Source organism: Sparus aurata, chromosome 24 (assembly GCF_900880675.1).
Source record: "Sparus aurata chromosome 24, fSpaAur1.1, whole genome shotgun sequence".
Lineage (NCBI taxonomy): Eukaryota > Metazoa > Chordata > Actinopteri > Spariformes > Sparidae > Sparus > Sparus aurata.
The window spans coordinates 3350113-3377314 of NC_044210.1; the positions used below are offsets into that span (position 1 = coordinate 3350113).

At 44.2% G+C, this 27202-nt stretch overlaps 1 protein-coding gene across 4 annotated transcripts in view; it reads left to right on the top strand.

Annotated features, from left to right (window-relative positions):
- LOC115576887 (protein FAM184A-like) overlaps positions 1-27202 on the top strand; it is a 48048-nt gene that overhangs the window by 2046 nt on the left and 18800 nt on the right. For 3 of the 4 annotated variants that reach the window (XR_003982965.1, XM_030409497.1, XM_030409498.1), the window contains exons 2-14: positions 7687-7764; positions 9135-9269; positions 9481-9579; positions 11526-11732; positions 12218-12391; positions 13047-13208; positions 13963-14098; positions 15060-15241; positions 15325-15510; positions 19212-19334; positions 19424-19585; positions 23150-23271; positions 23366-23516. Coding sequence is in view for 2 of the 4 variants with exons in the window: in XM_030409497.1 (XP_030265357.1) it covers positions 7687-7764; positions 9135-9269; positions 9481-9579; positions 11526-11732; positions 12218-12391; positions 13047-13208; positions 13963-14098; positions 15060-15241; positions 15325-15510; positions 19212-19334; positions 19424-19585; positions 23150-23271; positions 23366-23516 (1917 nt within the window). In the remaining 2 variants the exon portion in view is untranslated. The remainder of the gene's footprint in view (positions 1-7686; positions 7765-9134; positions 9270-9480; positions 9580-11525; positions 11733-12217; positions 12392-13046; positions 13209-13962; positions 14099-15059; positions 15242-15324; positions 15511-19211; positions 19335-19423; positions 19586-23149; positions 23272-23365; positions 23517-27202) is intronic. The other variant, XR_003982966.1, reaches the window with a different exon arrangement.

Below are 27202 nucleotides of genomic sequence, written 5' to 3' on the forward strand. Positions count from 1 at the left end.
CACACGAGCACCTTTTAACATCAGTGAAGAGATCAACTCAACCCTCTTAAATAAAAAGGAAGCACGGAGCCAAGAAACACATCTGACAGTTTGATTATTAGTGGAGAGCTTAATCAGTCTGACTGTAACATTTCAAGTCACGTGGCTTCTTTTTTCATAGCCAGCTAACATGATGTCTTGCTACTTTGATTCTTTCCATCATCGATTCATCTGATTATCCTGTCAAATAATCAATTCATCATGTGGTACCAAAAGGTGACAAAACCATTTTGAGTCAAGTCGATTCCATTCATATAAAGGCTCAAATACCTGGGCAACAAACAACACCATCTTTTCGTAGAACACTGTTTTGTAAAAGGAAAAATCCCCCTTGACAAGGAAAATGGATTATCCTCAGGAAGGGCAACAGAGGAGGGACCCAAACCAAGGGTGTACAGTCATGAAATAGGTAGGCTATCAACTAGAGCAATACAGAAAAAAAAACTGACAGTATGGACACTCAAGATGACAAAATGATAGATATATTGTAACATGTAGAATGGACGGGGAGGACACTGAGCAACTAAACCCAGTCTAGTGGAGTACGAGTGGAGAAAGAGGCATGTCTATAGATAGATATCCTAACCCTAACCATAATCCTGGACAGATAAAAAGACAGCTCCAATGATCTGTTTCCTACAGAACATGGAGAAAGTAGTTCTGCTTCTGTAAAAAATAACCAATTTTAGTCTCAGCTTGCTAAAAGTGTGTTAATATGAAATTTTAAAATGTGAGTTTCTGATCAACCAGATACCCAAATGTTTGTATTCAGAAACCCTTTCAATCCTGTGTCTTATTAGAGTGCTAACATGCAGACCAATGTCTGCGATATCTCTGGCTCGTGAGAATATCATGAATTTGGTTTTGTTTGCCTTGACTAGTTTCAAGTTAAAAAGATAATTTTGCAGATTTAGCACAGCAGTACAAGACTGTATCGTCAGCATAAAGAGGGGTGTTGCAATGTGTTATAGAGGATGTAGTATTGATAATATAGATTGTAAATAAGACAGGACCCAGTATTGAACCTTGCAGAACCCCTTTAGACAATGATAAAATCACAGAACAATCATTTCCTACAGTCACATATTGTTGTCTATGATACAGGTACTCCTTGAACCAATTACAGGAATTACAATCAAAACCAACACCACTAACCTCTGTATGAGCAAAGCATGGTCAGCAGTATCAAAAGCTTTTGTTAGATCCACAAAGAGGACCCCACACTATTTCCCTATATCAACATCATATTATATCATAAGTATCGCTTGTATTTGTGTATGGCAGGAGTATATGGATCTCAACTTTTCTGACACCAGCCTGCAACAAGAAAGAATACAAACGTACGGTCAGGATCAGACAGTACAGTGACAGTATCGGTCTGAAGCTGCAGAGATTGAAATAAGACTTGAAGGATTTTTGCCTTTTCACAGCATTACATCATTTTAAAGAGTGACTTCAGTGGCTCATAAAAAGCATGAAGCAACGCTGAATAGCTTTAATCAACATCTCAGCGCGTTGACACTTTATTTTATTACAAGGAAAAAGGAAAGATAGAAAGAAAGAAGGGAACACAGCTAAATAATGCTGTTGAATCAGGTTCCTTTCTAGTGGTGGAGCGCTGCCAAACCCCAGTCTAATGAGTGCACATCTAAGAGGTGAATAGGCGGATGGAAACACAACAGGAAATTGTGGACTTTGACAGGTTTTACCAGCTAGTGTCAGTCCAATCATAACTGCTGCTTCTGCCTTATCAAGGGTTTCTTTCACCACCTCCCTTCAGACCTGACAGATTTACTGCACATCGTCACTAACATGAGTTATTACTGTGATTATCACATGATGTCTGCACTGTTTCACCTGAGGAGTCACCTCCTCATGCGCTCACTTTGTAAAGTCATTGTCAGAGACTGACCAACACTGATTTCAGGGGCTGATATTCTGAACATTCTGATATTGAGTTATGGGCTGGTATTCTTCTTTACACCGAATATATACACAATCATAAATTTTTTCCTCAAATGTGGTTATCAAACAGAGATTTGAGCATGATAATAATGGAGGAAAGACTTGTTTACAGTTCAACAATAAACCTTTATGTACAAAATGACATCATTGGGGTTAGTTTGAATTCGCTGCTGTAGATACATCAACAGCACCTCTCCTGCTGCACTGTGCAGATTATACAATACAGCGCCATGTCACACCCACTACATCGGCATGAGTTTTTTTGAGAGCAGTAGCCTCCTAATTCTCTGCGCAGGAAAAATTTAAAACTGTAGAGGATCACTTCAGTATACATACAAGAGTCTTTTTCAAACTCAAACGTTTACGTCTCTGTTCAGCAGCAGACCAGCTCTGCTCGGAATGTCTTTTCACAGGAATTATGAGATGATAGAGATGACAGAGCCCAACACAAGTTATACATGAATTGTCAATTCACACTGATAATAATCCATCGTTTAAAAATTCTCTACAATAAGCCAACAGTGTCAACCTGGGGAAAGGCTAAGCCACTCCCTCTGGTCACAAGACCTGCAGGTTGTAGTAGTCCCTCCCTAGTGGACACATGGTCTGAGTGTTTCATGTGGTCACACAGGTCAGTTCCCAAAATAAAAGTCCCGATCGAAGCTGACCGCCTTAATGTAGGAGCGCCACAAATAAATGAATGTGTGGGAAACACTGCAGAGAGTCAGTGTGTCCTTGTTCTCGCCGGCTGAGGTTGTGATGTGGTGAAGTGATGCTACAGTAGAAAGTGTGTTGGCCGTTGTCCCAGTGAGCAGGGTTACATCTAGCCTAGATTGATGTCACAACATTGTACATTCAGACTCAATAACTCAATGGTGGCGCATTTTGAATAGATAAGTAGAGCCCTATGAAATCCGTTTTATTTTTTCTCAATTTCCGTTTTATTTTTTACCAAATTCCGTTTTTTCCATTTTAATTTTTGGGAATTCCGTTTTTTCCATTTAAATTTTGGGAATCCAGTTGTTTTTTTTTACCTTTTATTCTTATTTTACTACTAAAACAGTGTTTCTTTAATGAAAATGACAAGATGTACACAAATTAAATAGAAATTACCTTAAATTTATTGAGGTGACAAACACATTTCCTCAATAATGTACCGTAGAGTACACTAAAGTGCATAAAAAACATCTGATTTCATCATGTCTTCATACAGTAGTATATTTTGTATTTTTTATGGGTTTAATTTGGGTTTCATTGAATAAAAACATGGTCAGCTCTCAGGCAGATCCAGTAAATGTTACCATACCAAAATTGTTCTGAAAATTTAAGTTGTAAATATTAAAAAAATTAGCAAAGATGACCAACAAAATGAGATATTATACTCGTGACGTAATGTCAATAACATACTAACCAGCTAGCAGTGACAACACCAACCCTCCCCCTGTCCTCTGAGCTCCCAGCCTAGGCAGAGTCAGCTAAGAGGGCTGTGGCTAACGGGGCTAGCTAGCTAACAGCAGCCACTGTTACTAGCAGTTAACAGTCACACTGGTGATATGCCGATGATATGAAGCCGGCAGGTGGCTAACTCTCTCACATTACAACTTTAATTATGATTTCTCAGGTCTGCTTCTTTGCAAAAAAAACCAGTTCACCTGACACATACAAGTCGTTCGGGAACTGCTCGGCTCTGTACCGAGGGGTTGATGTCGAGTCTCTCAGTTTTTTCGCCGACAAAGACGGAGCCGTGGGCAGCCGCTTCGCCATGCTTACATTGTTTTGACGGGGGGGCGGGGACTTGTTGTGCCACCCAGATTTGCTTCCCTCCGTGCAGTTTTCCTCAGACATACGTTCCTTTTCCACACGAAAACAGCATTTTAGTGAAATTATGTCAAATTCCGCGATATTCCGCATTTAATAATAGATTCCGTTTTAATCGGCCAATTCCGCGATTCCGTCCACGATTCCATGGTCGCGGAAATCATAGGGCCCTAGATAAGATTTTATAGTAGGGTTGCACCTATAAGGAAATCCAGGCCAGTACTGATGATGTTGTTTTTTGTGAATCTTCATCAGCCTCTGTTAGATCCCGAGTATACCCCTTCCCAGGAGGTACTGGACTAGCTCTCTGTTATAAAGTTTTAGGTGTCTAACCCTACAATGTGTTACTTTAAAACAGGATTTAAATAGGGACTGCTTAAGCTGGTAGCAGGGGGGACTAACCTAGCTTCTCACTGCCTTCGTCCGAATGTCTATCATGCTTCTGCTGGCTTAGCACCTGACTTGAATAGATACGGCCACCAGCCACGCCGTGGATTCACCCCTCAGCGATTCTCGATTAATGTTATGCATCTCAGTTTACTGCTTATGTTCTTCAGTCCTTGTCCTCATGTCCTGCATGTTGTACGAGTTTACTGCACACAACTAACTTTTCATCATTTAAAAACCCCTTTTCTTTAAAAAAATTTACAATATCAAAGCTGCTTCTTTTTAATACCAGTGCCTGTGTGACCTCCTCAGTACAGTACAATTACAAAATCAGAGAGCAATAATCTCTTTTTAGCAAAAGGCCTGATCACACTCACACAGTTTCAAATGTATTCACACAAACAAAGACAATCAAATAAGCTAGAACCAGAGGATATGATGACATAAACAAATCACTGATTGTATCGAAAGTAGTGGTAGTGCCATGAATCAGCTGTTTGTTTCAGCACCGTTCATACGGGAGCTCCGGTGCGGTATACTGTGTTAGAAACAACAGTACAGAACCATGTTTTTGTAACAAGTATGAGATCATCAGCGAAATGTGTTTTCAACACTGGTTGTTGCTTTATTCCATCCAAATCATTTGAAGACAGAGAATAATAACAACGTGGAGGATTATTTATAGAGAACACGCTTTATTGTCAGATTGGAGACACAAATAGTCATGTGAGGTATCCTTATTCCTGGGAGACGGAGAGAGGGGGGAGGAAGATAAAGAACAAAAAGGAGGAGAGATAACTCAATGAAAGGCAGAGGAGAGAGAGAGATGAAAGCAGCCGGCACAGCAGCGTCATTAAAATAATCATGATAATTGAAGGAACATTTCCATGGCTGACTCTGCTGGGAATCAAAGGCTCACGCTCAAGGAGAACAGGAGGGATACATCCCCCTCACTCCGACTTCTTTCAGCTGAAAGACGACACACTGTGGAGGTAACACTGGGAAATATACGCGTCCAGCTAGTGACTGTCAGTATCCTCCATGAAATGATGTAGTGATTGTACTGGGCTAAGCTGATCTCTCGAGGTCTCATGTTATGCTCATTTTCTGCTGCGGCACCTCTATTCACCCTTTGTCTAAATGCTCTGTTTTAGCTCCTGTCTCTTAAAGACCCCTCTCCTGAAAAAAAATACGCCAGTCTGCTCTGATTGGTCGGCTGTCACGGGCCTGAGCAGGCACCGCCCACTGTGTTTCCACATCAGCTCCATCGTAGTTTTTGCGACCACAGCTGTGCAGGGGGCGTGGCTGAGGGCGGTAACTGTGCAGTTGTGATGTCACAACCTCCTTTGCTCCTCATTGCTCCTCCTTTACATCAGGAATCATTCATTTGTATGACTTTTAGCAGACACTTTTCTCCAAAGCGACTTACAGTAATTCATACATCCATTCATACACTGATGCCCGAGGACGCTTTGACACGCAGACCAGGGGAATCGAACCAGCAACCTTTCAATAACAAAACACTGGCTCTACCCCTGAGCCACAGCCACCTGACAGTGTGACGTGATTACCTCATCATGTTACTTGCACACTGACAGCCTCAACTCATCCCCCAGCCCTGCGTGAAACCATGACGTAACACATGTCAGGAACACTCGCACAAACACAAAGAGATCGAGGCAAGTCGTTTACTGAAAGAGGCTGAAAAAGGCTGTGTTGCCTTTGAGGGCATTTAAAAAAAGCTGGATAAAAAAAAGGACACTGGACACCTAAAATGTCATTGCCTGTCATTTGTGTTCATGTGTTTCCTGGGTTTTGTGGTGTCTTTTACCGTGCTCCTAGTGTTGTTTCCCCCCTGTGCTCCTGTTCCCTGTGTTCCTGATCTGTTCCTTGTGTTTGGTCCTCAACTTTGTACTTTTGTGTTTTTTCCTTGGACTTTTCTTCGCCTGTCTGTGGACATTGCTGATCGCTTTTTGTTCAGAACCTGTCTTTGGGTCCTACTTTGAACGGTGACGATTACACCTGTTTGTGGTAATGCATGTTATTTAAGCGCAACTATTGTTACCGACAATGTGGCTGGGGTACAGATGGATTACAGAAGTGGTTTCATCAAGCACAGTGGAGCTTTCACTAAAGTAGAAGATTCCACTTTGTTAAGCCACAAATCATGGGGGCTTCAAAATCTGTCCACTGTACCACACCCTCTGTTTTCAGGGCCTTTGTTCAAGTTAGAAAAACCCTTTCAGCAGGGAAAGGGATAACTCTCATCTATACTGTGTGTCTGTTACATACTGTGTGGTTGAATGTAAAACTGTAAGTGGAACAAAATGCAGAGTTTCTTGCTCTGAAGCCATCAGGACTGTAATTCAGCAGATTCAGCAATTCAGCTCCTGCATGTATTTCACCTCCAGCGCATAGAAAATCTACTCATGTTTCTGGGAGAGAGCACAAGCGTGGCTGACAAGATGCTATGCACTTCTTTGTGGAGAGCACCACAGCCAGCAGAGGACCCCTTAGGTGACCATATGCGAAGGCCTTATAGTGTTAACTGAGAGCTGAAGGAGATCACAACATCCACAGACATCTCACAACACATCTTCATGATGAAAAGATTGTGTTGCAGCGAACCAGCAACAGGCATAGGGAACCTTGGTCTCTAACCTTACACAGGTAACTTCAGTGGACAATCACAGTTGGACTTTATGTTACATGAGGGATACAGTTGGCAGCCTCCTGGTTGAAAGTGCTCGTTTATCCTACCATCCATCCTTGACCTCCTCCTTATGCGGATTTGAGCTCTTTACACTACGTCAGCTGACACTAATTGCTGCTGTGATAAATGCTGCAGCAGCCAGAGGTCGCCGCCTAATAAATGCACACCAGATCAGATATTGATCAGATTACAGCTTTCATTTCTATCTGACTGGTACCGAAGGAAACTCTGACAATGTCAGTGATGTCGGTTTATTTTCTATTTCAGAGCACCTTTATCGATCTGTTTTTGCAGAGGGTTCACTCTGGACAACGTGTGGCTGAATCACTTGAAGGCTGGTATTTGTTGTTGAACTCTGGAACCCTTATTTTTGGTGAATATTACTGAAGTTTGTGCAACCAGAACCTGCAAAAAGACACCAGGGTAAAGTCAAGCTGTCGATGTAAAACACTGCATTAAAGAAGGGTTTGAAAGTGTAAGTGACAGTTGTCGGGACATCAATACAATGATCTGAATCAGAATCATGGATTTAGATAATTATGACAGATGTCTAATCTTGGCTCAGTTTGTGTGGTGAATGTATGTTATTGCTAAGTCCGTCAGAGTGAGAAAATCCTCTCAGCCTAACGTCTCCTCTCGGTTGTTATTGGAATTGATTTTGTCGCTGTCTGTATGCAGAACTGAGCTTTACTCTTCCCTGTAGAACTATCGATCTGATGGTGAAGCGGTTGACAAGTGCTTGATATTCCGTTCTCTTCCTGCAGGTCATTTACGCTCTCAACACCAAGAACGACGAACACGAGGAAGAAATCGAGTCTCTGAAAGAAGCCCACGAGGACGAGGTATGGACACAAACACAAAGACCAGACACCTGTTATGTGTGTGCCAGTGGCATGTGGATCCGGTCATCATGTCTTGTGTTGGTATCAGTGGAGGGCTGGAGATTGTTCCCAGCCTGACAGCGTGCTGCAGTGGGAGGAGAGAGGCAGCAGGCAATCCTGTGTCACACTGCAATTTTAGTGTCAAGACTGACCTTGTTTTAGCTGTCTGCCGCCCACCTGCAGCGAGCGCGTCAGTGCTGCAGCGTGCGCGGCGCACATATGCTTGTGACATATTCTGGGGGATGGACTCCCACATAACTGCAAAAATCATTTATGATTATCACTCCAAAATCATGCAGAATAGTGTCATTTGGAGTGGAGCTCTGCCCCGTTATCTGATCACTCACTTTACAGCTGCATGAAGGTGGCGGCTGCAAGACGCCTGCCAAACCAGAGAGGACATTGCTTCACGCAGCCCCCAAGAAAGACGGAAGCTCGTTCATGCACAGTGCTGACGTGATTCATGGAGTTTCCTGATGGTAGCTTTGTTGCTAAAAGTAACTGGTAATGCTAATTCCTGCTAAATGTAGCTGCCATTGGGTAGGTAGCAAACCAGTAGCTCCACGTCACAGGGCTTAACGCTCAAACAGCGCTATTGGTTCCTAAAGATGCCAGTCAGTGTCTGTGACAAGCCCCTCCCTTTACTGTCTGTTCTGACAGGAAACATGTCACTATGCTGAAGCCTGTAGCACGCCATGGGAACTTTAAAAGACAGACATGAGAGTGGTATCAATCTGTCCAATTCATTGGAAAAAAAAAAAAGAAAAGAATCCCCAAATGTTGCACTGTTCCTTTAAACTGTCAGCAGCGTATCTGTACAGTATGTCTGCAGCTCGAGGTGCTACTTCCTATTCAACAGCGGTAGTTTCCTCTGTAGAGAAGCTTGTCGACTGTCCTCTCCATAATCCAGTTGTCAGTCACTGCTCAGTCCTGTCTGCTCTCAGCCGACAACAGCACTGAACATAAGGAATCGTATCAGGAACAGATGTTTAAAATGCTTTAATGTTTTATAGGGTAGATCTCCTGGACTGATTCAAGTCTGCTGATCTCCTCTGATGGGACACTTTAAATCTTGCTGCTGAACCTGGTTTAAATGCCGTTGATTCGATTAGGGTTTTGCTTTCAAGTGTTTTTTTTTTAAAGCCGTGTGTGTTGTACCTTCTCCTTCTTCTGCCTCCACATATTCTCCACGTTCTTACTTCCACCTACTCCGTGTGTGGGTCTGAGAAATCCTCTTCATGTTTTTTTTCATTGAAGAAAATAGGCCCTGCGTTAAATAAGTTCTGCAGCTTTGGAGATTACGAGCCTTTCATTTTCTCCCACGCGTTTAGGTCCAACACATTGTGACAGAAACCAGAGACAAGATCATGCAGTACAAGAGTAAAATGGCGGACGAGGCGGACCTGAGGCGGCGGCTGGCCAGTCTGGAAGAATCTGTGGAGCTCCACGAACACATGAAGAGACAGGTCACTGACTGCTGCTGGGCGCCATGAGGGACTTGTTTAGAGTGGTCGTGTTTAGTGGAAATGTTTGCAAATTGTAGAGACACCCTGCCACGGCCTTGAATTAATTTAACCCAAGAGCTTGCCATGCAATGTAGCAGTGTCTGCATGAACTTAGCGTGTCTCTGTGAAATAATGTGCCGCTGCTGCTGCTGTGATGTTTTGTGACCGTCAGGCTTTAGCAGAGTTTGAGATGTACAGACAGAGAATGGAGGACTCCCAGCTCTGCACCGAGGCCCAGCACACGCAGAGAGTGGTCTCCATGAGCAGAGAGGTAAGGCTCTACACACACACACACACACACACACACACACACACACACGATGTATATGTAGCCTCAAGCATCAGCATTCTGTAGTTACAATCACACAACAATAGTAGCGTAGTATTGAAATTGGTATCAGTTATCAGTGTTTTCCAAGATATTGTATGGAAGACTACCACTAAGTCGGGGTGTGTCATCAGGACGTTATTGATACTGATGCTGTTATTCTCCTTATTAGTTCAGTTCTTTATCGTTACTCTTATCTGTTCTTAAAAAAAAAAAAAAATGCTTCTCTTTTCTGTGGTTCACTTTTTATTGCTTTTCAAGGAATAATGACATCACACAAAACAAAGACACAAACAAGAGGAATAACAATACAACAAAAACAGCAAAGAAAAGACAAAAAACTTCACACCAGTAACTGTGCTGTCATTCCCATAGCGTCCTGACAGTACTGCAGAATGAATGACAAGTCTGTCATCACTCCTACAATATGCTATGTTATATCTTACAGTCATAAATAGGACAGTAATAGTTGAGCTCATAGCTGCTACTCAAGTTATTCTTGTGTAAAGTTGAAGTAAAACCAATACAGAATGTAAAGAGATGCAGGGTGTCAGAATATCAATCTAATATGATGACATGTATCACATCATACCATCACATGACACAAGACCATGTCCGCCTGCTTCTGTAGAGTCTGCTGGCAGTGTGTGTAATGAACAGCTGGAGTGTGTTCACATGTGATGTCGGTGTGTGTTAGCGTCGGTCTGACTCCCGTCTCCTTCTCTGCCTTCGCACTGTCCACCTTCAGCTTGGCCAATGAGACGCCTTCGGCCTGCATCACATGACATCACATCCCATTTTACATGTTTGTATATTTTTTCTACCTCACGTCTGTCACGTCCTCCGATGACACAGTTCAACAAGACGAGGTGTGGGGCTGTCCCAAATGCATCTATGGTTGCCGTGGTAATCAACATCCAAACCAGTATTGGACGGAAAGAGCTTTGGCTGCACAGAGAGAGAGGCACAGGACGGGAAGAGAGAGCGAGAAAATGAACCTCTATGAGGTTTAATTAGGTGCAAATCCAGAGCACACAAAAACCATAGAGGGAGCATCAAAGCTCGCCTCTCACACAGATAGCTTTGGAGGCTGAACTCAGTACTTTTAAGGATACAGAATTACACTGAACTACCAAGTACTGATTCACGTATAATAAATTACTGCCAAATTTCAGTACCGAAGAGATCAGGACTAAACTTGCTAAAATACAAATCTGACCAGGGCGACACCTCCGACCTGGTCAAACTTCACATATACCTGACAGCTGAAGAGTGAACGTGTCTGATAGCCTGAAAGCCAGCTGGCATCAGCATGCCTGCAGTCAGCGCTGCGCTCGTTCAAGGAGAGTTCAACTCTCTTACATGAACAACGAGGCATCTGCATCCTCACCAACATCTGTATGTAATTAATAAGCTTGTTGTAGAAGGTGTTGGAGAATAACTGTGCTGTCGTCACTGTCATAGTATTTTAACTAACGTTAGCCGAAATGTTTGCCACTGGCTGCAACTGAAACTCCTTCCAACATGCTGTTTAGTGCTAAATCGTTGTGTGGGGTTTTTTAGTATGTCTGAAACCTTAGTATAAACCAAGTCTATGGGTTAATAATGTGTTGTGCCTGAACCCCCCTCCCCCCAACCCCGCCCTGGTAATTTGATAATCAGTACTGAAGCTTTGAAGTCCTGTGCTATTGGGGACAGCCCTACCAAGGTGTAGAGGAGCTGCGAGCATCTCTTTCGGCATTGAGAGAAAATACCAATATGTTTACCGATAGCATAATTGAATTAAAAAATGTAATTTTAAGAGACCCTGTTAGCGTTTAGCTTGGCACAGGCACAGACTTGGTTGGGATGATTGAGACGGAACAGAATATGTCTGGTGGTTCCAATAGGTGGAGGAGATGCGTCGGGATTTTGAGGAGAAGCTGCGGGCGTTCAGCCAGGCACAGGCCCAGTTTGAGGCGGAGAAGCGGCGAGCGCTGGAGGAGCTGAGGGCCAGTCACCGGCAGGAGGTGGAGGAACTCCTCAACAACCAGCAGAACCAGAGCGCCTCCTCCACCGAAGACCAGGAGAAACTGGCCGAGCTCCATAGACAAGAGGTGGGCTAAGAGCGAGAGAGGAAGGGAGGCGGACGTTCTGTGGGAGGCCAGAACTGCTGGACTGAAGCATGTTATAGTGCAGAGTTTATGCGGCAAGTTACTTGTTGGAGTAATTGCTGTTTTGGAGGCTTTGTAGGTGTTCCGAGCATGAAAACTGAAAAAAATGTAAGTTGTTTAGTTGGCGCAGTTTGGATTACGAGTCTACTATAAAGTCTGCAGATGTATTGAGTATAACCATGGACTTCTGTTGCATGTCATCTCCTTCTTTTATTCTCATTTTTTCTTTCCTCTCGACTGTTAACTATCTAATATAACAGGTTTAACAAAGACTAACCTTTAAAAACATAGATTATGATAATATAGTGCAGTGGGTGGTTTCATTTTCAAAAACTTACCAAAAAGCTTGCATTCAGTATGACTCACATTCAGACCTAAAGGGAAAACAAAAACCTTCTTGTCCTTCATGTATCCGTGTCTCTGTGTAGGTGGAGGCCTTGATGGAGCGGGTGGAGGAGCTATCAAAGGATAAGGTCCGCCTGGTGGAGGACTACGAGGCTAAGCTGGCCAAGGCTCAGGAGCGTTATGAGAGGGAGCTGGAGGCCATGAGGAGAACACACCAGCTCACCACAGAGAACCTGCTGGCCTGGAAGAGGACCGAGGTAAACCCACAGCCCTGACGCGCAGAATGTCTCTGTTAAAGGGATATTGCACTGTTCAACATCCTTATCTCCACTTGTCGGACTACAGTCACAGTCAGTCGTTGTGTATTTTGTAGTTTTGACTATAGTTTTTCTAGTTGTGGGCATTTTGAGCAGTTGAAAATACTCCAAGAAATAACATCACAGTAAGCAGAATACTGATGAAGACACTCAGGAAATCTTTCTATTGCAGATGAAACTTAGAAACGCCTTCGTACACTGTTCATAAAATCAACATATGTGCACATATGTGAGATAACTAGAATATAGACATTATTCGAATAAGTTCTGAAGTGTTAAAAACATTTTGTGTTTTTATATGTAGAAATCCTTTTAATCAGTATGTTATGTGTTTTTATTTAGTACATTTGATGAGAAAATATGTCCAATTTTTGTAATATACAGTATTTTACATTATGAAACTTTGTTAAGTCTTATATTGAGGCTCTTTTAGCTCTGTTTGGATCTCCACAACTCCTCTTCCAATATATCTGGGGGACAGATGGCATCCGATGGGTTTACCAGAACATTAATCAGAGCCGAATGGCTGGTGCCAAACATGTTTTTGTGTTGATATTTTGTGTGTTGATGTCTCTGATTCTCTGCTCGTGTGAAGGTTGAGCTTCGTAAGGAGTTCCAGGCTCAGGAAGCAGCGCTGCAGCGCTCGCTGTCCAAGCTGAGGAGCGAGCTGCAGAAGGCACAGGAGGAGGCCCGAGAGAACCGGGACAAGACCAACAGACTGCAGACGTCACTGGCCAACGCAGAGGGAACTATCAAGGTGTGTGTGTGTGTGTGTGTGTGTATACAACAATAATTTGTTGCTGACAGCGCTGCGCAGGTAAGCAAAATAGAAATTCTCCAGATGTTAGAAAACATGTTCTTTTGATACAGACACGAACAAATCATTGTATCATCAGGATTTCAATAAGAGCCTGAATGGCACTGCACAGGGAGTATAAATAGGACTTTACTGAAGTAGACTGTTGGTGCTTGGCGGAGGTATGCGCTCTACCGAGTGTAATTCTAGTTGTAATAGTTTTTTTCTGTGAAAATGAAAACTACTGATGCAAGACTGATCGTTCACATCTTGAATCATGTTGCGATCACAATATCTGTCAAAAATAATCACAGTATGATATTATTATGACATAACTCAAGGCCCTTTTTTGTAACCACATGAAAATGTTGCTCAGCTGTGCTCGCTCCAGCATAGCATCAACAATCTGAGTCTTCTCTGGGTTCAGTTTGGGTTGAAAAGTGGGCTAAATTAGATGGAAAACAGCTGCAGAAAACAAAAGTAACTAAAAAACTAAAGTAGAAAATGTTTTTCAAGAATCTTGGAGCGGTAGAAAATCTAAAGTAGTGTGCACTTCAGCTCCTGCAGGCAGATCTATAGAAGATCTATCTGAAGAGCTGGGTGTGTGCCTGTGACTCCAGGCTGTGGTGGGAGAGATGGTTGGCTTTTAAAATACTCAACATTTTATTGCTGGTTGTGAGTATGTGTGTGTTTTCTCTGTGTGTGTGTGTTGCAGAACCTGCACAAGCAGCTGGAAGAAGCCATCCAGGACGGAGAGATCTGGGTGATGCAGCTGAAGGACACCGAGTATGAACTGGAGGGCAGCAGAGAACGAGTCCAGCAGCAGGCAACTGAGATCCTCCATAAAGCCAGTGAGACGGACTTCTTATCAGTCACTGTTGCACAATATGCTGCTGTGCACGCACATCTGTTACCTGCCAGCTCGAAGCGTGTTCTCATGTTGTTGTCTGTTATGACGAACCCTAACCCACCACCTCATTTAGAGATTCAGGACACATAATCTCGCTACAATAGATATGGAACTTCTGCCACAAGGGCTGTCCATTAAATCAAAACAAAAAACAGTAAGTTTGCAGTAAGAGTGACTGGCATTGTGAGCATTTTTGTATGTAACGTATATCAGCTGATGACGAGGGTGGAGTGCTCTGAGCAGGCAGCTGTTTAAAGACAAGAGGAGATACCAGAAATTTGGGGTTAAACTTTTGGGATTAAAAGTGTATTTATCTTCTATCCTGCTCACCTCCTCTACTGTTGGGTGTTGATGTACTGTCGTGTCGACTGGCTCCTCCAGCCCTAAACATGTTTCCCCCTTCACATCCATACAAGATCTGAAGACGCCTTCAGCTTTAAGGCATCTCCATGGAGCAGCATCAGAATAAGAGCACAATCGAAATCGCTTCAAGTAAAGGTGTTTGTTTGGAGTGGAGTTTTGGTTCCACTTGAAAACTCTGGATGGAACATTTTCTAATCTATTCAACAGAGGAACACTTGTCATGTAATCTCTCCTTTGACGACTGTCTCTTCTTGGCACATCTGCTCTTTTCTTCCCCACTTAATTTGAGTTAGAAACACACCACGCTTCTTCTTCTCTCCCCCTCCCGTTCACCAGTCCTCTGACAGTTTTCTGAGCATGGTGTCTTCCTCAGGGGAGCCTGTGAATGAGGGATGAACAGCTGCAGTATGTGTTGATGAAACAGGGCAGCAAAGTATCAGTGACGTCGATGCCCCAATCACTTTTATTCAGAGCTGTTCTGAGTGCTCACTGTGGTGCCCCTTTGACTGAACCGATGATTTGAATCTGACTGTTCCCAGGTCAGATTGGCTCTTTGCAGGCCACCCAGATGTCACATGAGGCGACCATCAGGAACCTGGACCTGGAGCAGAACCGGCTGAAGGAGAAGATCAGCAGGCTGGAGGAGGAGAGGGAGGCTCTGCTCAACCAGAGCCAGGTGGCCAACGAGCAGCACAGACAACAAGTGCTCAAACTAGAACAGGTACTGGGGAACCCTTCAGTCCAGTGTGAGGGCTCAGAACTGCTCGCAGACAGTCTGAAGTCATTGTTTTCTCTCCTCCTCAGTCGCTGCGCGAGGAGCACCAGGGTTATGAGAAGGAGCTATCCAGGCTCAGAGGTCACTATGAGGAGGAGATGCTTCGCTTCAGGGAGGCGCAGGTCAGAGCGCTGGAGGAGATGGAGGAGAAACACCAGGCCATGACGGAGGAGGCCCAGCAGGAGAAGCAGGAGGAGAAGAAACTCCTCATGACGGTGAGTTAAGATCCCGTGTCTCTCTGACACACTGATCCTGAAGAAGAATGGAAAATGTATCAGAAGACGATACTCTGAACCTCAAGGTGGTTTTTAACTGCGTCTCATAGTCTTCAGCAGCAATTGTTTTTTGATCCTTTATCTATTATTATGAACCTTCTGTATGGACCCCCTGGTGGTTAAACATGAAAGGTCATTATTGTAAGTGAGGGGATGTACCGACACACGCAGCTCGCAGGGTTTTGTATCTGTTTAAGGCAGCAGCATCATAATTAAGTTCCCGCCTCAGAGCGAGCGGCCTCAGTCATTTAAAGAATATGCATCTCTAAGAAATGAGCAGCTCCCTCAAACGGCTGCACACGTTTAATTAGGTCAACATTAAGACGCGGAAACAACATCGCTGCGCCGTGTTCCCCTCCGCGCCTTCGTTCTCTCCTCTGCACATTCTTTTTTTTTTTCCTCTCCTCTGTCTCGGAGTTCAAAGGAGCTTGCATGAAAGGAATACAAATGTCCCCGTTGCCAGAGGAGCAGCAACATGGCATCACATTACGCGGGTCCAATTAATTCACCCTGATTCATTTACCACAACGGCATGAACAAATAAACAGAGTGGAGGACTTTGCTGTTACTCGTGCCTCCGTAAACTGCTGCGGGAGCCAAAGGAAAACCACGTAGACACTGCTAAGAGCTTTCAAATGAACAATGGGCCAGATCAGTGCAGCACAGGTGGAGGTATCCCCACACATAGATGGAGTCTCAGTCCTCAGCTCACTGTGTCACATAGCCATTTTGTTAAAAAAGATACCTCTGACATCACTTTGACGGTTCATTTTGAAACTCAACTGCAGAATCTGTCTTCATTTCAACTTTTCAGCGGTTGGTTTTAATAGTTGTACGCGAGGCTCCCACACTTGACCTTCTATTTATAGCAGACATGGATAAACACCAACATATGGGGAGTCAGCATGACAGCAGAAAAAAAGCTAAAGCCACCATGTCAGAGCCAATCAGATGTGTAGTGAACATTCGCATGATCTCTTCGTGAGCCATAAGTAAACACAGACGGAGCTGTGAATGTGTGTGCGACCTGCTGTCAGCCCCACGCAGGGCTGATGATGCACAACGACAACACTACTCCTAGTGATAAACTCAAAGGCGGCAGTCAATCATGTCTCGGCGATCGCCGGGTCTGCGCGGCCACGGCGCTGGAGGATCAGATGGCGGCGGGCGTCTGATTGGTCGGCGGTGTAATGGATCGTTGTTGTCCTTACAGCACATTACACCTGATTTATTCTGCTCACTTGGCTCCACCTGCACTCAGTCAACACGAAGAGTCCGACACACTCTGCTAGCTCAGAGGCAGACAGCCGCCACACAGGGACAACAGCTCTCTTTGTGAAAGGGTGCGGATTATTACTTTCTCCTCTCACATGAAGACATCTCTCCTGCCTCTCAGATGATTACACACTCCCTGAGTTTTAAATAATTTGGAGCTGTCTCTCTCTCTCTGTCTCTCTCCATATGCCGTCCTCTTTCGTAACGTTTCCCCTCTTTCTTCCCCTCTCGGGCTCACGCTTCCAATGCTGTTTGAAGCTGACTGCTAATTGGTTGATTTTCATTGACATTAAATCCTGCCTCCGAGCCGAGTGAGAGCGGTGAGTGTGTCCGTGCGTATGCGCGTGTGTGTGTGTGTGTGTGTGTATGAACATGTGGGTGTGTGTTTATAGATTCCCTCAAAGACGGAGTGGTGGAGAGAGAGAGAGAGAGAGAGAGAGAGAGAGAGAGAGAGAGGGAGGAAACATTATGTAAGCGGAGCTGCTGTGCCTCATCGTCTTTAGATTAATGTCTGTTTCTTGTGGAGGAAATGAGGGAGGAAGAGGAGGACCGGGACGTTAAGACCAGACAATGCTGGTCATTTTATCTTCTTCATCTCTCCTACATTGTGCTTTAGTGTCTGTCAGCAAGATACTAACGAGTTTCTGAAACGAGGCACTGAAAGGACTAATTCCACAAATTGCCTGTGCTGTATTCATTTATAATTCAGTAGACTACTTAAGGCCAGAGGCGAACGGAGGCTGGGATGTCACACATTTAATCTTCTCCTCGGTGCACTGCTGTGGATGGAGGTGAATTCAGTGTGGGGGTTTGGCTCTAGGTGGAGGGACTGCAACACACAGTAAACCATCCCGTTGCTTGAACAGAGCTGTTTCGCTTCAGTCAGGAGGAGGGCTGGTTTAGAAACATGGCTTTCACATTCAAATCTATGTTTAGGGTTAGGGTTAGGGTTAGGGAAATGATCAGAAATTGCTTGATAAAATCCAGATATCAGTGTTTTAATGAGGATCCAAAATGAACACTCGCCAAGATCAAATTTACTCAGGAGGGAAATGTTTGTGCAAAATGAGTCATGCTGACAACTATACTGAGAGTCTTTAGATCCTCAGCAAAAGCAGGTCATGTTGACAAGGACTTCATGGTGCATTCAAGGGCACCTCATAAACTCAGAAATCTATATTTGAACGGCCTAGAAGGTTGTTTAAACCAGAAAAGCTGTGTTTTTTCTTATTTTCTAATGTTGAAATACATTTGCCATTACTTTTCTTGTTCTTTCACTGCAGTACTTGTTATGATTAGTTGCTTGGGCGGCTGTAGCTCAGGTGGTTGGAGCGGATCGCCCAGTAATCGGAAGGTTACTGGTTAGAATCCCTGGCTCCCTTGGCTGCATGTCCAAGCATCCCTGAGCAAGATACTGAACCCTAACGTGCTCCTGATGACATTCTTTTTATGTTTATGACACGAGTTAACCAGGTTACTAAAAGAACTCACCTTTGACCTCTGGTTTCACACCAGACATGGACAGCAGTCTCCTGGATGAAAGCCTTGTGCCTGTTTGAACTGACCACCCAACCTGTCCTCCCCGTCAGAACCCTGTCACTCTTTATCAAATCTCTGCATGAGCTACACACCAAAGGCAAAGACGAGAATTAAAAAGTGCTCATGTTCATAAAGGCTACTAGCTTCAGGGTTTACTTCCTGGTTATGTGGCAGTATGGTTCCTCTCGCTGGCAGAGAGACTTCTCGGCTCAATCTCATCTTTTTTTTTTTTTTTTTTTTTAAGTTTATAGTTTGATAGTTTTTTTTTTTTATGGTATAGTGATGCTTGTTTGTCAGGAAACACATCTGCACTATTGGAAGGAAAGAGTTTTTCACTGGAGAAGTTGAGAGCTGCCCGACAAGATTTGGCGCTGTGGTGAGAGGGATTATGGGAAACGGTTGGTTTGATGAGATGGCCTTTTAAGTTGAACTGACACCTCACGTGCCTGTCTTCATTCAGTAGCCAGGCTCCTCTCTTAACAACTGCCATGGCTCCATATTACAGCACAAATGGGATTTACAGTGGCTGCTTAACTCCCTCCTTTTTTAGAGATTATGCTCTGAGGGTATTTCAGAGTGAATTCTGTAGAAAAGGAGAAGAATGAGCTGCTAACCCTCCACGCTAAACACATGCACTGATCATTTCTCTTTTCAAATATAAACATTTGTGTTTTTTTTTTTGTTTGAATAAATCTCTGGTTTCATGGTTGTTCCCAACGCTGACAATCTTCCTCCATCTCCGATCTTTTCTTCTTGCCCGTCCACTTCTTCTCACTCGTCTTTGCATCTCCTTTCATTCTTCATTTCCTCCTCCTTCTCCCCTCCAGAAAATGAGTCAGGAGTTTGAGATTAAGCGTTTGTCGTTGGAGGAGCAGCGCGACCGCCTTCAGCAGCAGCTCGACAACTTGAAAGAGGAGCTCTCGGCCAAGCTCAACATGGCCAATCAGGAGGTACGATGCCACACTGAATCCTCACTGATCCTCCTCTGATATGATGATGATGATGATGATGATGATTAACTCTCTGCTGATCTTTCCAGGTGTCCCACCTCCAGGAGCTGGTGAGGGAGGGGGAGCAGAACCTGAGCTCAGCTCAGACACAGATCAGCTGTCTGAGGGAAACTCAGGAGAAACTCAAGATCGAACTGGATGCAACAAGATCCAGAGTCCGAGAGACCAGCAACCTGCTCACAGACCTGCAGGTGAGGATCAAATTGGAATTCTGGAAACAACAACATCACGTCTTACTTATAGGGACTATTGGAATGTTCTGAACCCAAGGAAATATTCATGTTTATATCATGACTTATTTATAATTGGAAACTTTATCCTCTATTTTGGCTGACTGGTACGCTGCCTGCAGGCAATGTTCACAGTTCGGTGTAGCAGTGGAACACTGTCTGTGCTTTAACACACAACCACCGTTCTCTCCAGGAAATGTTGCAGACATCATTAGGAAATGATTCTGAAATGACCGACCAATAAAATGAATAGTCACAATGAAGGTCAACAGCCAAAAAAAACAGCACTGACGACATCAACAATGTTTTAGCATCAAACAACATGAGGATCCTGCTTGTTGAGCTGCCAATAAAGACGGTGCCCAGCCACTTACATATATGTCTGCACCACCTTCACCAGTAAATGACAGGTGTCATGATTTTCATACATTTCTAAAATAGGTGAGATTGGGTTGAGTTTAGTACTAGCCTGCAGCTAGCATAGCATTAGACTGCATCTATCTTAGCGTCAGTCTGCAGCTAGATTAGCATTAGCCTGCAGCATCACTTCAAGACTGTTCTCTTGTGTGAAGAAGATCAGCTGACAGGTACCAGAGAAAGCTCTGACAGCGTCCGACATCTATTTATGGTTAAGAGATCTTTTGCTTGTTGAATCACTGCGGGCTGGTGTTTGTTGTTAAACTCTGGACTTTTTGGTGAATATTATTTGAACTTGTCAAACCCTAAACTGCAAAAAGACAAGCTGTTGCTGTAAAATACCACTGTCTTTTTAAAGAAGAGTTTGTCAGGATGTAAAACCAGCAATCTGTCAATCTTGACAATTCTAGATAGAGATATCTCATATTTGAGCCTGGGCTTTGTCTTGCTTGCTTGAGACTTGAGCCACAGCTGTTATCTGTAGTGCAGAGATGATAAGACGTGACCCAGCAGAAGAGCATAAACCAGTCGACAGTGTTACAGGAGTGTTTTCGCACATGTGTGTATCTAGAGTCCACATATTTGAGCTCTGTGTTCTAGATAATGTTTTCGTTCCTGCCAGAGTGGAGAGTAAACTGCAGGGCCACTGACCTTGGTCATGAGCCGTCATCTGCTTGATCTCTCTGCTCACCTTCATTTTGCAGGATAAAGAGTAGAGAAGCAGCCCTAAATACACTGAGAGTCTGAGAGGAGGGTAGCCTGCTGAGTCACTACATGTGAGGACACTAAGAACAGCTCACTGTGGAGCGTAACTGTACAGAAGGCAGCTGGGCTCTGACTGAGCTACAGTCACACTCTTCGGATGAGTCACAGAGGGTTCCTGTCGTCCCAGCCTGTCCGCACTTCACCTGATATAACACTGTCGCCCAACACTCACATCATTTATTCACATGTTTCAGTCTGTAGACTCCCATCAGGTCACCAGGGTGATTGAAACAAAGTGTTTCATCAGAGCAGAGGAGGCTGATTTTACAGTTTTTTAATAAGAAGTTTAACCCGCTGGACCTGATGAATCAAAGAATCACCTTCAGCAACCACACTGGAAATTGGGGCAATATTTGAGGGTTAATACTATCACTTTGTACTATGTATACTAAGAATACAGGAGTGATAGAGTTACAGAGTACACTTCTTGGCCTTAAGTCTCTAGTCGGCCGTTGTTTGGTGGCTTTCCAGCCAGTTGGGCTTGTTGGATCAGTGGCGGAGAGCAGTCAGTCTGCCTGTTCAGCTCAGGGAATCAGTGCTGGAGACGAGCATCATGAAAAGGGAGGAAAGCCTATTGAGGCACTGTCACTGTAGTATTCATGATTCTCCGCCTGTATATCTGCCGTCCTGAGCCTTTTGCCGCGAGTGCATGGTTGTCGGTTTAGTGTGCGTGGGCCCTCAGAGACTTGCTAAGTGTAATTTGACTTACAGGTGATCGATCAAGACACTGGATTATTATGTGCAACCAGTCAGATGCTTCCCTCTTCGGGCCTGTCGGCCGGACGGTCAGCTTAACATACGTCAACTGCTGGGTTAGCTGGAGGTTTTTTCAGAGCGTGTAACCAGTTCATCCGAAGAGGCGGTGAGGACGATAGAGAGGAAGGAAGGAGAGACGGGAGAGGGGCAGAGCGCTCTGAAAGCAGGAAATGAGACTTAACTGAAGGCCAGCTGTGAGATAATGATGATGAGGCTATTATGAATTGAGTGGTCCTGCGTGTGAAAAGAGCCCTGCTGCTGCTGCTGTGTGTGTGTGTGTGTGTGTGTGTGTGTGTGCATCTATAAAAGGAGAATGGAAAGAGGACTGGTTTGTACTTTTCATGATATTATCATTCAAGATGATTAGTGAGGAGCAAAATACAGTAATGATAATGAAAAGGTAGAACCAACGATAAATCAAATGGAGGGAGTGAACCGTAACAGGCACAGAGCTGAAACATGAACGAGTGAATAAAGATCATCTAATAAAAGAGGATATGGAGGACAGAGGGAGGACTGATCATTAGAGTGCTGCTCTTCTCTTTCCCACCAGGGCTCATGTTCTATAAAAAGAGCGGATTTAGCCTGTTAAAAAGGGGGGAGCCTGACACAGGGCTGTATCTCGTCTACACTGTGAGCTGGTTGCGGGAGAGGCACCAGCGCCGAGCCAGCTGAGCCCCGCCGCACTGTGAACACAGACAGATGTTGTTTAGCGGGGCATGAACCCAAGAGGCGCTTACTGCTCTTCTAAAGGACACTGAAACCAGCCAAAAAAGTTCATCCAGAGGAAGAAATGGTCCAAATTCAAGTGGCTGCATGGAACTTTGAAGTGTTGCTGGTTCTGGCAGCCCCTGTGGACAGAAGTGGCTGAAAGCAAGTGAAAGAAAGAGGAAACATGCTCTAATATATATAGTTTTTCTGGACGCTGCAGTTTGAAAGATACATAGTTATAATGTAATGTATCTATTTGAGGTTATACAGCATACTGTACAAGATATGTTGTGTTGAAATATAATGCTCTACTAACATGATATCTATTTACAGTATCTGAACTATACTTACTATTAAACAGTGTTGGAAAGCTACTCAAGTCCTGCACTGAACAGTCTGATAATGTCACATTTAATAATACTTGCTGTCCATCACAGGGGCTTTTACCTCCGTACCTCCGGTACTTAAAGCACCAGTTCACACAAAAATCTAAAAGCCCGAATCTCATCACCTCAGAGCTGAAGAGGAGAGCTTGAAGCCGAGCCATCATCAGCAGCAGGTAAACCCTGGAGCCTCTTCAGGAGCTCAAACAGCTGACTCGCTCCAGTTTAGCTTCTCTCTGCCTGCGAGCCAGAGCATTCAAAATGCCCTGTAGCGGTGGCATTATAAATACACGTGGAGGTGGGCACTGTGACTCATCCACCGTTCTGCCGTTGAAGAGCTGCATCTGGGGCTTTTTTCTTACTTTTAGAATGCTCACATTGTTATTATTCAGGATGCGGTGATCTACCACCGAGTGACTTCACAACACCAGCCTAACCCTCGCTTCTGTCTGTGTCCTGGCTGTAACATGTGCACCTGTGTGTGTGTTCGTAGGAGGAGATAGAGACGCAGAGACAGCAGCATGAAGCCAGAGTGATGTCCATCAGGACAGAGGAGAAGCAGAAGATGGACAAGATGGCTGACGACCTGGACCAGAAGTGGAGGGATGCACTGCGGTAACAGACCCTCACTTTCACTTTTGCTCTTCACAAATTCTCAGATTGGATACGCAAATCTCATTTTGACTGAATTCCACATGTGTGTCTGCAGCGAGGAGGTGCGTCTGTTGAAGGAGGAGCTGAGCGAGGACTACGAAGCGGACAAACAGGCGGCGCTCACCCAGGTCTCGCAGCAGAAGGAACTGGAGATGATGGCAGCGAGGGAGGGCTGGCAGAGGAAGGTGGAGGACCTGCTGGAACAGGTAACACACGTGGACTCACACACACACACACACACACACACACACACACACACACAGTGAAGGCTGCAGCATGAGGGTTCTAAATGAACGTCAAGGCTGGGACGTAGTAACAACATTGTCTGTCTGTCTCTGTGCCCGGGTGAAGTAACATCATACAAACGTTCTCACCAGCTCATAATCTCTCCTCTAAAAGCTGTGCCATTTTTAAAACGTCTTCCTCTTCAGTTGAGTCTTGCTTGAACTATCTGACTTGAACCACGACTACCAGAGGCACTGCTCCGTTTGTACGCAAACTGTCACAAAATGTGCAGAAATACGGACAACGAATATGGACATAACACTCCATCTGTGTCCTTATGTGTAAAACATAGAGCATAAATGAGCCTTTAGTCTTCTTCTTCTTCTTCTTCTTGACCCACAAATTCATCCCGCTGACTGACAGTAAGCTGTCCTGAGTGTAAAATAGGATTATTCAGTGTTTACTGCAGAGTGTCTTCCTCTCACTGAGGAGAAGCCTCTGAAACACATTTGAAACATTCCATTTTGAGGCAGGATTACTGTACTTGAAAGCAACTTTTATCCATTCCCTGGCTTTGATAGAAGTAAGGGCACCCCAACCCTGACCCCAACCCCACCCGCACCCAATTTGGGAATCACTTTGATTGACGGCTCCACTCGATGTGAAGGCCTGGAGAAAGCCTGTGGCGGAAAAATCCAGTGTGTCCGAGGAGAGATAGGACACCAACTCACACACACTCTCACAGCGCTCACAGTCTGCTGCCTCTGACTGTGTGTGTGTGTGTGAGTGTGATTAACAGCCAGTTCACCTGCTTTACATTTCACATCAGTCGCACACACACACACACTCGCACAACAAATTGGCCTGAAAAGGATTTCACTTCTCAGCTTGTGCTATTTTGGTCCAGTGTCTGTGTTCTTCGCTCAGAGCAGGAAAAAAAAAGCTTCTGTTTTTAATGAGTTTGTTCCCAAAGCGCTCATACACACTTACGCTGTACATACACATACATCAGCAGTTTATATATACACAAACTCTGTGTTTATATGGATATGAACAGCAGTTGGAATGGATAGTTCCTCTTCTCTTATGTCTCTGATTGCTGTAGTAAAGTGTAGCTCCGGTCAGGGTTGAAAACGCTGGCTGAAGGCTCAGGCGATTGTCGACTCACACAGCCGTCCGTGCTGAGCATACTGCCTCTGGGTAATTCAGAGCTCGGCTGAGTCACAACCCAAGACGTCAAAAGAGGCTCGTCCTGATTTTGCCAAGACACCGGTGGCCTCAGATAAACACTTTCTGACAAGCCGGAGCCAACAAACACCAAAGCCAGCTTGACAAGTTTTAAGACGTCCTCGCCCCCCACAGCCCGTGACCAAACACGCTCACGGTTAAACATTAAAAGTTAAAGGACCTGTTTGGAGGAAATCTTCTGGTTTTGTTGTTTCACACAAAGTCACAGAATTATGTAGCATATTTAGGTGGCTGGTATCTGTGAGTGAGTTTAAATGGGCCTGTTGGACCTTGGTGGAGGTTTTCAGGAGTGCCATCCTAGTTTGATAATATGTTGGACAGTCTTGTTTTCAATTTGTATTAGTCTGAAAATGGACATTAACATCAATGCACCACAGCAACAAAGACACATTTAGACATGTTGATGATAGGCTCATCATGATTCACTCACAGCCTTTTTTCTCTTAATTGTAAACGTAATAAGAAAGAAAATATATCAATGACGGATCAAACAATTGATTAACTGAGTATAGAGTAAGGCCGAGCCGGGCCCTTTAACTTGCCCTAATAACTGAGTAATGTCATAAAGGCGTGTTCATTGAGCTGATGTTATCTGAATGCAGCTCCGTCAGTGTTGGTGACTGTGTGAATGTGAGTCAGTACAAAATGCTGCACTTTAAAGTGTCTGAAAATAAACATCAAACAATGTCACAGCAAACCTCTAAGGAGCTTACACTCCATATGGATGTCTGTGTGTGACGTCAGTGTGTGTGTGTGTGTGTGTGTGTGTGTGTCTTGTCTCATCAAAGGGCTCTGTTGAATGCTGCTTTATTCTTTTTTTAATTTGAGCTCCATGGCGTCACAGCTGTGCTCTGTGCGTGTATGTGTGTGTCCGTCCTGTGTGTGTGTGTGTGTGTTTGTGTGTCCAGTGTGTTTATTCTCCACCTGGAAGGTCATTTCAGAGTAAAGCCCTGCCATGGAGCTGAAAGAATGCTTCTGAAGTCTTTGTGCTAAGCTAAGCTACCCAGCTGTTGGCTCCAGCTTCACATTGAACAGGCAGACATCATTGAGTTTTATGATGCGGCAAGAAAGCAACTTAGTGTGTTTCCAAAAGGTCCAACCATTCCTTTAAAGGCATTCATCTGAACTCCACTGTGAAAAGTATTATATTGACAGACATTCGTTAGCTTTCTATTTTAAGTTGTGCATAGAGTAAACTTTGATAACTCCTAACTCTTTAGCTTACCGCAAGAATACAGCTGAAACAATTAGCTAATGATCCCATGGGCTGACTGACAGAAACCTATCAGCACTCAAGTACACAATACATATATTCATGCATGCGTGTGTGTGTTTCTGTGTGTGCTTTTGTGCGTATACACAGCCCTTCAAACAAAGACACACATCTAAAGGATAGACACACAGCAGCTGCTTCAGGCTGATGAAGACAAACGGACACAGGTGGAACTGTAGACATCTGTGCAGTGTTGACCCACTTACAGCTTCGACTGAAACCGCAGCACCACTGGAGACTCGGTGCCTCCTCCGACACACCGCAGGGAGACGCTCACACGTCAACTCACGAGATGGAATGAAATCTTACGCGCCATTATGCAGCTTCTTTCCACCATAACCATCTCCTCTGGCCTCACGTTCGCGCCTCGTTGCGGGAAATCGCATTGTGCGTTGAATAATGTTTAAAAGATGTGAAGCTGCTCTGTAGCCTGGTGGTACGGCAGCAGATGCTTCTGTATCACTGAAGCATCTGTATCAACACTGAAATGAGAGTTCGTCCAAACCTTTTCCATCAGTCAGGTTGACTTTTGACATGTGTCTGTTTTCGTCTATGATTTCAGGGTAAGCAGGGAGGTACAGGAAGTACAAGAAGTGTGTGCACGCTAGGGCTGGGTATCACCAGGTACCCCTCGATACGATACTATCACGATATTTTGCCCACGATAACGATAATATCACGATACAGCGATTCTGCGATAATCGATATATTGCAAGAAATTTCATCCACGATACATCACGATATCTGTGTCACTGAAGAAATTCAGAATTTATTGACTGCACTGAATCCATTTCACAGGAATTACAAAACACTGTCAATCAATTTCACATGAATGACAGCCAAGTAAACAAAGAGTATATTGCACAGTGTCTCTTCTTAACATACACACTGACTACAACTATCATTAAATATCTATATGTGTGGGTTTCAGAGCTGCTTAAACCATTTTTTAAATTTTATTTGGTTGTATCCCGATGTTTGAATAAAGATAAAGCTGTCCTCCGAAGATGGGTGGTGGTGGTGGGCCAAAAAAAAAAAAAAAAATTTTTTTTTTTTCCCATTTTTAAATATCGATATTTGGCACCAGTGTATCGATAACGTACCTCAAGACGAAATATCGCGATATATCGTAGTATCAATATTTTG